At 38.5% G+C, this 10,381-nt stretch overlaps 1 protein-coding gene across 2 annotated transcripts in view; it reads right to left on the bottom strand.

Moving 5' to 3' along the window:
* Positions 1-9,745, bottom strand: part of ahi1 (Abelson helper integration site 1) — a 51,021-nt gene extending 41,276 nt beyond the window's left edge. For both annotated transcript variants that reach the window (XM_062043180.1, XM_062043181.1), the window contains exons 1-3: positions 9,258-9,745; positions 3,482-3,582; positions 1-283 (exon numbers count right to left, since the gene is read on the bottom strand). The exon at positions 1-283 is cut by the window's left edge and continues 110 nt beyond it. In XM_062043180.1, the coding sequence (XP_061899164.1) occupies positions 1-237 (237 nt within the window). In that variant the 5' untranslated portion in view covers positions 238-283; positions 3,482-3,582; positions 9,258-9,745. The remainder of the gene's footprint in view (positions 284-3,481; positions 3,583-9,257) is intronic.
* Positions 9,746-10,381: the final 636 nt, after the last annotated feature.

Raw genomic sequence — 10,381 nt, 5'->3', positions numbered from 1 at the left:
CTGGTACTGCCGCAGCAGCTCGTCCTTGTCATCGCCACCAGCACGCTCCGCCTCGTGGTCGGCGGGCGCATCTTCTTTCCGTTTCCCCTTCTTGCTGGGCAGAGGTCTGCTGGGAAGCTCCCTCCTGCTCTTTTTCTTGGCTTTAGATGCTTGAATGTCTTCTTGGTTACTGCTGTTGTTGACGTTTGTGTTATGCTGGGGGAGGCGGCGAGTTGCCGTGATGCGTTGTGTCGTCATCGGGCTCGGCGTCCTTTTTAAGACGAAGATTCTTAAAAGTCTGGAGCTGAGGAGCAAAATACTTTTTTAAACTTTGTTGAAATGCACTGAATATTTTACAGGGTTTCCGCAGGTATCCAAAAATCTAATTTAAAGCTTTTTAATGCAACTTAAAACAAATGTAATGCCCATGTCCTACCACATGGGGTCATTATATATACTGTATTTTCCGGACTTTAGGGCCCACCGGATTATAATAATAATAATAATAATAATAATATATTTTATTTGTAAAAAGCACTTTACATTGAGTAAACAACCTCAAAGTGCTACAGTGTATTACAAAAAATAAAAATATAATAAAAAAATAAAAAAAAATAAAAAAACTAGAACAGCCAAATATCTAAAACTAGTATGCATTAGGGCTGCAACTAACAACTAATTTGATAATCGATTAATCTATCGATTATTACTAGGGATGTCCGATAATGGCTTTTTCCCGATATCCGATATGGTCCAACTCTTTAATTACCGATACCGATATCAATTAACACATTATTATGCCTAATTTGGACAACCAGGTATGGTGAAGATAAGGTACTTTTTAAAAAATGAATCAAATAAAATAAGATAAATAAATTAAAAACATTTTCTTGAAATAAAAAAGAAAGTAAAACAATATAAAAACAGTTACATAGAAACTAGTAATTAATGAAAATTTGTAAAATTAACTGTTAAAGGTTAGTACTATTAGTGGAGCAGCAGCACGCACATCATGTGTGCTTACGGACTGTATCCCTTGCAGACTGTATTGATATATATTGATATATAATGTAGGAAGCAGAATATTAATAACAGAAAGAAACAACCCTTTTTGTGTGAATGAGTGTAAATGGGGGAGGTTTTTTGGGGGGTTGGTGCACTAATTGTAAGTGTATCTTGTGTTTTTTATGTGGATTTAATAAAAAAATAAAAATAAAAAAAAGATACTGATAATAAAAAAAACGATACCGATAATTTCCGATATTACATTTTAACGCATTTATCGGCCGATAATATCGGCAGACCGATATTATCGGACATCTCTAATTATTACTTCGATTAATCAATTAATAATCGGATAAAAGAGACAAACTACATTTCTATCCTTTCCAGTATTTTATTAAAGAAACATTATTATGCCTAATTTGGACAACCAGGTATGGTGAAGATAAGGTACTTTTTAAAAAAATGAATCAAATAAAATAAGATAAATAAATTAAAAACATTTTCTTGAATAAAAAAAGAAAGTAAAACAATATAAAAACAGTTACATAGAAACTAGTAATTAATGAAAATTTGTAAAATTAACTGTTAAAGGTTAGTACTATTAGTGGAGCAGCAGCACGCACAATCATGTGTGCTTACGGACTGTATCCCTTGCAGACTGTATTGATATATATTGATATATAATGTAGGAAGCAGAATATTAATAACAGAAAGAAACAACCCTTTTGTGTGAATGAGTGTGAATGGGGGAGGGAGGTTTTTTGGGTTGGTGCACTAATTGTAAGTGTATCTTGTGTTTTTTATGTTGATTTAATTTAAAAAAAAAAACAAAACAAAAAAAAAAAAAAAAACGATACTGATAATAAAAAAAACGATACCGATAATTTCCGATATTACATTTTAACGCATTTATCGGCCGATAATATCGGCAGACCGATATTATCGGACATCTCTAATTATTACTTCGATTAATCAATTAATAATCGGATAAAAGAGACAAACTACATTTCTATCCTTTCCAGTATTTTATTAAAGAAAAAAACAGCATATTGGCACCATACTTATTTTGATTATTGTTTCTCAGCTGTTTGTAAATGCTGCAGTTTATAAAATAAATAAATAAAAATAAAGAATACATTTTAAAAAGTAGCCTCTGCGCATGTGCATAGCATAGATCCAACGAATCGATGACTAAATGAATCGCCAACTATTTTTTATAATCGATTAGTTGTTGCAGCCCTAGTATGCATGTATCTAAAAAATAAATGCTTTTTTAAAAAGAAGGGTTTTCAAGCCATTTTTTAAAAGCATCCACAGTCTGTGGTGCCCTCAGGTGGTCAGGGAGAGCGTTCCACAGACTGGTAGCTATTATAAGGCGCACCGCCGATGAGCGGGTCTAGTCAGGTCTATTTTCATACAAAAGGCGCACCGGATTATAAGGCGCATTAAAGGGGTCATATTCTATTTTTTCTCCTAAATGTAAAAGACTTCCTTGTGGTCTACATAACATGTAATGGTGGTTCTTTGGTCAAAATGTTGCATAGATGATGTTTTACACATCATCTTCAAGTCGCTTCAGGATGCGCCGTTTAGTGGGCGGGTCTTATTTACGTGGCTCGCCTTCGACAGCGTCTTCTCCCTGTTATCTTTGTTGTAGCGGTGTAGCGTGCAAGGACGGGAGTGGAAGAAGTGTCAAAAGATGGCGCTAACTGTTTTAATGACATTCAGACTTTACTTCAATCAATAACGGAGCAGCATCTCCTCATCCGTGGCTCACTGGTGCAACAACAAATGCGTCCCGTGAAAAAACGTCCGACCGGAACTCTCTAATAACTAAAGTTCCTTGGGTGAATAATGTAAACTCACCACACCGGTATGTTTTAGTGCTTTCATGGCGAGTTTACTGACAGATATAAGTAAGAACTTTACACTACTTTATATTAGAAATGGCAACAGCGGAGGATGAATGTCCCATAACAAGAAGATAGAAAAAAGAAGCTTATCGACTACGGTGTTGGCATGGACTATAAAGGCGGACGCACGCACATTTTCATGATTTATGCAGATCCCAAATACAGATCAGCAGGTACCAGAAAGTAAGAAATTTTGCTTTTAAAGTTAAAGTTCCGATGATTGTCACACACATACTTGGTGTGGCGAAATTATTCTCTGCATTTGACCCATCACCCTTGATCACCCCCTGGGAGGTGAGGGGAGCAGTGAGCAGCAGCTGTGGCCGCGCCCGGGAATCATTTTTGGTCATTCAACCCCCAATTCCAACCCTTGATGCTGAGTGCCAAGCAGGGAGGTAATGGGTCCCATTTTTATAGTCTTTGGTATGACTCGGCCGGGGTTTGAACTCACAACCTACCGATGCTTTTTAATGCCATTCAGGGCCTTAATTCTCACAAAATCAATTTAATGACTTTTAATGATGCGTTTAATGACCAGTGGAAGCCCTGTATTAAAACTAGGTCATGGAACAAAGAAAACCTACCACTATGCTTTCACCGTTTTTCTTTTTGGACTTTTTCCTACTCGAAGGATTCTCCAGCGTCTCGTCACATCCTTCCTGGGTCTTTGTCCAGTTACTCTCGCCTGTAAAAGACAAGTGTGACAGGTATTCTAACGGCACTAATGACTTATTTATCAATGAAGTCATCACCCCAACACACACCTGCCACTTTATTGGGTTGCATGGCAACAGAGTGTTGACAATATGAACCAACAACTTGTTGAATCTATTCCACCAAATAACACATGTACTTTCAGAAAGTATATACACAATACCCCATAGCCACAATGTGAAAATGTTTTTTGAGATGTTTGCAAATGTATTAAAATTTTTAAAAATAATGTACATAAGCATTCATAGCCTTTGCCATTCAGCTCAAAAGTAAAACCAAGGTTTCAACTGATCATCCTTGTGATGTTCCTACAGCTTAAATGGAGTCCATAGTTGATATCTAGATATAAGGTTCCACATTTGACAACACATGGCAGAGCACAAACCAAGAATGAAGTCAAAGGACTTGTCTCGAGGGACAAATCTGGGGAAATATATCCGCTGCCTAGAACGTACCAATGACCACAGTGGCCTTGATCATCTGTACATGGAAGAAGTTTGGAACCACCAGGACTCTTCGTAGAGCTGACCGGCCATCTAAACTGAGCAATTGGGGGAGAAGGGACCTAGTCAGGGAGGTTACCAAGAACCCGATGGTCACTCTGCCAGAGCTCCAGCTTTCCTTTGTGGAGAGACAACAACCTTCAAGAAGGACAACCATCTCTGCAGCAATCCAGCAATAAAGCCTGTGTGGTACAGGACTGTCTCAGAAAATTTGAATATTGTGATAAAGTTCTTTATTTTCTGTAATGCAATTAAAAAAAGAAAAATGTCATACATTCTGGATTCATTACACATCAACTGAAATATTGCAAGCCTTTTATTATTTTAATATTGCTGATTATGGCATACAGCTTAAGGAAACTCAAAAATCCCATCTCAAAAAATTAGAATATTTCCTCAGACCAAGTAAAAAAAAAAAGATTTTTAACAGCAAAACAAAATCAAACATTTGAAAATGTCAATTAATGCACTCAGTACTTGGTTGGGAATCCTTTTGCACGGATTACTGCACCAATGCGGCGTGGCATGGAGGCAATCAGCCTGTGGCATTGCTGAGTTGTTATGGATGTCCAGGATGCTTCAATAGCGGCCTTTAGCTCATTTGCATTATTGGGTCTGGTGTCTTTCAGCTTCTTCTTCACAATACCCCACAAATTCTCTATGGGGTTCAGGTCAGGGGAGTTGGCAGGCCAATCGAGGACAGTAATGCCATGGTCAGTACACCAGTTACTGCTGGTTTTGGCACTGCTGGATCATGCTGGAAAATGAAATCATCATCTCTATAGAGCTTTTCAACAGATGGAAGCATGTAGTGCTCTAAAATTTCTAGAAACGTCTGACTTTGGCTATGGAAAAGAAGCACTGGACAGTTGCAGAGTGGTCCAGAGTCCTGTTTTCAGACCAAAGCAAGTTTTTTTATTTCATTTGGAAGTCAAGGCGCTAGAGTCTGGAGGAAGGCTGGAGAGGAGCAAAATCCAAGTTGCTTGAAATCCAGTGTGAAGTTCCCACAGTCAGCAATGGTTTGGGGAGCCATGTCAGCTGCTGGTGTTGGTCCACTTCGTTTCATCAAGTCCAGAGTCAATGCAGCTGTGTACCAAGAGATTTAGGGCACTACATGCTTCCATCTGTTGAAAAGCTCTACAGAGATGATGATTTCATTTTCCAGCATGATCTGGCACCTGCCCACAGTGCCAAAACCACCAGTAACTGGTGTACTGACCATGACATTACTGTCCTCGATTGGCCTGCCAACTCCCCTGACCTGAACCCCATAGAGAATTTGTGGGGTATTGTGAAGAAGAAGCTGAAAGACACCAGACCCAATAATGCAAATGAGCTAAAGGCCGCTATTGAAGCATCCTGGGCATCATAACACCTCAGCAATGCCACAGGCTGATTGCCTCCATGCCACGCCGCATTGGTGCAGTAATCCGTGCAAAAGGATTCCCAACCAAGTACTGTGTGCATTAATTGACATTTTAAAATGTTTGATTTTGTTTTGCATGCACCTGGGGATCGGTTGATTGACAACACTAAAATGGTCTCTAGTGTGTGAATGTGAGTGTGAATGTTGTCTGTCTATCTGTGTTGGCCCTGCGATGAGGTGGCGACTTGTCCAGGGTGTACTCCGCCTACCGCCCAAATGCAGCTAAGATAGGCTCCAGCACCCCCCGCGACCCCGAAAGGGACAAGCGGTAGAAAATGGATGGATGTTATAAATCTTTTTTTTTACTTGGTCTGAGGAAATATTCTAATTTTTTGAGATGGGATTTTTGAGTTTTCTTAAGCTGTATGCCATAATCAGCAATATTAAAATAATAAAAGGCTTGCAATATTTCAGTTGATGTGTAATGAATCCAGAATGTATGACATTTTCATGGTTTTAGTTGCATTACAGAAAATAAAGGACTTTATCACAATATACTAATTTTCTGAGACAGTCCTGTATAGTGGCCAGGCAGAAGCAGTTTTTAGTAAAAAGTTTGCTAAAATGCACTAGAAAGACTCTCAGACCATGAGAAACAAAATCATCTGGTCTGATGACACAAATATTGAACTCTTTGGCGTGAATTTCAAAGTGTCATGTTTGGAGGAAACCAGGCCAATAGCATCCCTACAGTGAAGCATGATAGTGGCAGCATCATGATGTGGGGTTGTTTTTCAGCAACAGGAACCGGGAGACTAGTCAGGATAGAGGGTAATATCATGGCGGGTGAATAAAAACCTGGTCTAGAGTGCTTTTGTATCCAGACTGGGGTGAGTACAAAAACTCTAAACACACAGCCAATATATCAAAGGAATTTACTAGAGTGGCCCAGCTGGAGCCCCAGACTTAAATCACACTGAACATCCCTGGAGGGTTCTGAAGATGGCTGTGCACCGACACTTCCCATCCAACCTGATGGAGCTTGAGACGTGCTGCGAAGGGGAATGGGCGAAACTGCCCAAGTTTGTGGCATCGTATTGAAAAAGACTTAAGGCTGTGATTGCTGACAAAGGTGCATCAACACAGTGTTTAGCAAAGGCTGTGTATACTTATGTACATGTGATTTCTTACTGTATTTGAATACATTTGCAAAAATCTCTAAAAAGAATTAAAAAAATTCAAATTCTACACTGTGATTATGGGGTATTGTGTATAGATTTTTGAGGACAAAAAGTCATTTATTTCATTTTCACATAACAAAATGTGGAAAAAGTGAAGTGCTGCAAATACCACCCGTGTATACAAAATATAGTACAAAACCCAAAACCACTGAAGTTGGCACGTGGTGAAATCCCTAAATCCCTTGCAATAACTCGTTGTTCTTAAACTGTTCGAAAATGATTTGCAAATCACTGTATTCTCTTTTTATTTACCATTTACACAACGTGACGACTTCACTGCTTTTGGGGTTTGTACATGTTATTTCTTACTTTATTTTTAATACATTTGCAAAAATCTCCAAAAAGAATAAAATAAAAGTGCACATTGTCGTTATGGGGTATTGTTAGGGGTGTAACGGTACGTGTATTTGTATTGAACCGTTTCGGTACGGGGGTTTCGGTTCGGTTCGGAGGTGTACAGAACGAGTTTCCACACGGACGGACATAAGTAGCGTAGCGCACGTTGTGTAAACAACGCACACCACACGGCATGCTAGCAGCGACCGGGCTACGACAACCGGCCGAGTCATACCAAAGACTATAAAAATGGAAGCTATTACTTCCCTGCTTGGCACTCAGCATCAAGGGTTGGAATTAGTGGTTAAATTACCAAAATGATTCCCGGGCGCGACCACCCGATCAAGGGTGATGGGTCAAATGCAGGGAATAATTTCGTCACACTAGGTGTGACATCATCGAGTAATTTGCATAATTTACTACAATGATATGATTTTCTCTAAAAAGGCTCAAAAAATGTATACTTACTAATTAATAATAACAGTTTTGTTTTAAACGTCCATCCATCCATCCTACAATATAATTACAACACTTTATGTACATATTTATATACAGATTTGAACAATAAGTTATTCACTGAAATATATTTATTAATTGTGGTTCTTACAAAAATATATCTTATAAAATATAAAAGCTAAAATGTCTCATAAAGCTCTGCCCCTTTAATTAGTGCATACTAAATCATTTAACTTTAGCCTACTACGACAACCATATTATTTACCAGCAACATAAAGTGAAACAGAGGCAGAGGTGTCCTGCCACAGTCAGTAGCAAATAAACAGAAAACAGTAGTGGTGGTAGATAGACACAGAGCTTCATCAAACATCTGATCCACTGAACAAAGAGCTCCAAAAATCTTGAACTTGAGACTGCCATCAGTTTTACTCCCTACACTTAACCATGTGTTTCCTACTGCCTGCAGACTTTGCACCCTTTGTTATATACACGTGTTGTGTTTCTAATATAAATACATTTAATAAAGTCAAATACAAATAAGGCAACAAGAGAAGTATCCTACACTTCTCTTTTGTAAAGTAAATCTACACCAACTATATGATTTGCCTGAGAAGCTGGAGAGGACAAAAAAATATATATATATTTTTAAATTTTTTTATATTTTTTATTTATTTGTGGCGGACGTAATTCTTTCGTGGCGGGCCGCCACAAATAAGTGAATGTGTGGGAAACACTGGGGTGTTACCATTTAGTGGTCAATTGTACGGAATATGTACTGTACTGTGCAACCTACTAATAAAAGTCTCAATCAATCAATAAAAGCACTTTATATGTAGAAAGGTTTTGTTAAGAAACCATTCTGAGCCTTATCTTATTTAGTTTTTATTGTATATATGTTGACCACATCAACCCTGGCAATGGACCCTGTGTGTGTATATATGTTATGCCATTGTTTACACATTTTGTAAATAAATAACCAAAAAATTTATATTTTGTTGTTTTCTTACTGTACCGAAAATGAACTGAACCGTGACCTCTAAACCGAGGTACGTACCGAACCGAAATTGTTGTGTACCGTTACACCCCTACGTATTGTGTATAGTTTTTTGAGGACAAAAAATGATGTATTGTAAACAAAATATAGTACAAAACCAGTGACGTTGGCACGTAGTGAAATCCCTAAATTCCTTGCAATAGCACGTTCAGAAATCTTGTTCTTAAATTGTTGTACAATTTGCTCAGGCATTTGTTGACAAAGTGGTGACCCTCGCCCCGTCCTTGTTTGTGAACGACTGAGCATTTCACGGAAGCTGCTTTTATACCCAATCATGGCACCCACCTGTTCCCAATTAGCCTGTTCACCTGTGGGATGTTCCAAATAAGTCTTTGATGAGCATTCCTCAACTTTCTCGGTCTTTTTTGCCACTTGTGCCAGCTTTTTTTCCAAACATGTTGCAGGCATCAAATTCTAAATGAGCTAATATTTGCCATAAAATAACAAAAGTTTTCCGGTTCGAACGTTAAATATCTTGTCTTTGCAGTCTATTCAATTGAATACAAGATGAAAATGATTTTCAAATCATTGTATTCCTTTTTTATTTACCATTTACACAACGTGACAACTTCACTGCTTCTGGGGTTTGTAAGTGTGCTGCAGTGACATAAACTATGACAACGATAGATGCTAAAGACTACTTCATGGATGATTAAGAATGAATGTTTGAGCAAAAAACAATAAACTCACCTGCAGGCATCACCGAAGTCTCTCATTGAGCTAGCCACGTTAGCTTCCTAACGCTAGCTAAACAGAGCAGGATGACGTCATGTGTACGGGTGCCCGCTTGGCACAGAATGCTAAGCTAACCACAACAGAAGGTAAGCCGAGGCGTAGCTCGCCAACATTGTTTTCGGTCCTAAGCAACATCTAGATTAAAAATGAAAGTCCACAAATATGACAGCGTTCGTGTTTGTAAAGCTTAGTCAACAAACTGCACCACAACATGGAAGTGTTTTAAACTAGCCTCCGTGATTGCTACGATGCACTTCCGCCCGCTCCCCGCACACATCGTCGACGCCGCTTGGTGGAGGATTTATCGGCGCAACTTTTGGCCAAGGTTTTCGTCTCGGTGTAGTTTATTCGGGCATAAAAAAAAAGGTAACTAGGTATTACTGGTCAGTCGTTGAAATGGCTACGCGGGGAGATGCGTGCCACTTCTTCGTCGTGCAGTTTTTTTAATTCGGCCTCGGTCGTTGTGGGTGCGACACTGCCGTCCTGCAGGATAGGAGTGGAACTGCAGCCGTAATCTGCCTTGACAGCGTCAACAAGTCATGCTGTCATGAGTTAGTTTCTTTACAGCATTTCTCAATACCCGTCCGGTTTTTTGTGCCTGTAAAAAAAGAATTATATATATATATATATCTATATATATATCTATATATATATATATATATATATATATATATATATATATATATATTTAAACAGTTTCTTGAACTGGATCAAAGGAATACATTGTTGGACCATTCAGTAAAAAACTGTAAAAGTAAATTCCGTTTTTTTGAGGTGGTCTGTCATAACTTTTTTAGAACTCTATGGAACATTGTGACTTTTGGTATTAATGTTCCTGAAAAAAAGGGAGCCAAACACACATACTGTACATCTAAATGTGTATATATCATTTATACACACATACACATTAGCCCGCCCCCCAGACACACTTTTCTCTCTCAATGTGGCCCCCCTGAGTCAAAATATTTGCCCAGCTCTGGTCTGCGATAACACCAGAAAAAGATGCTAGATTAGTTTCTAGTTGGTTTTACTGAAGAAAAAGCCACTAAAAGGATTGGAGTACGGAGCCCCTAAAGGGA

This window comes from Entelurus aequoreus, linkage group LG03 (genome assembly GCF_033978785.1).
Source record: "Entelurus aequoreus isolate RoL-2023_Sb linkage group LG03, RoL_Eaeq_v1.1, whole genome shotgun sequence".
NCBI classification, from domain to species: domain Eukaryota; kingdom Metazoa; phylum Chordata; class Actinopteri; order Syngnathiformes; family Syngnathidae; genus Entelurus; species Entelurus aequoreus.
This window is presented reverse-complemented; position numbering and strand designations above follow the sequence as displayed.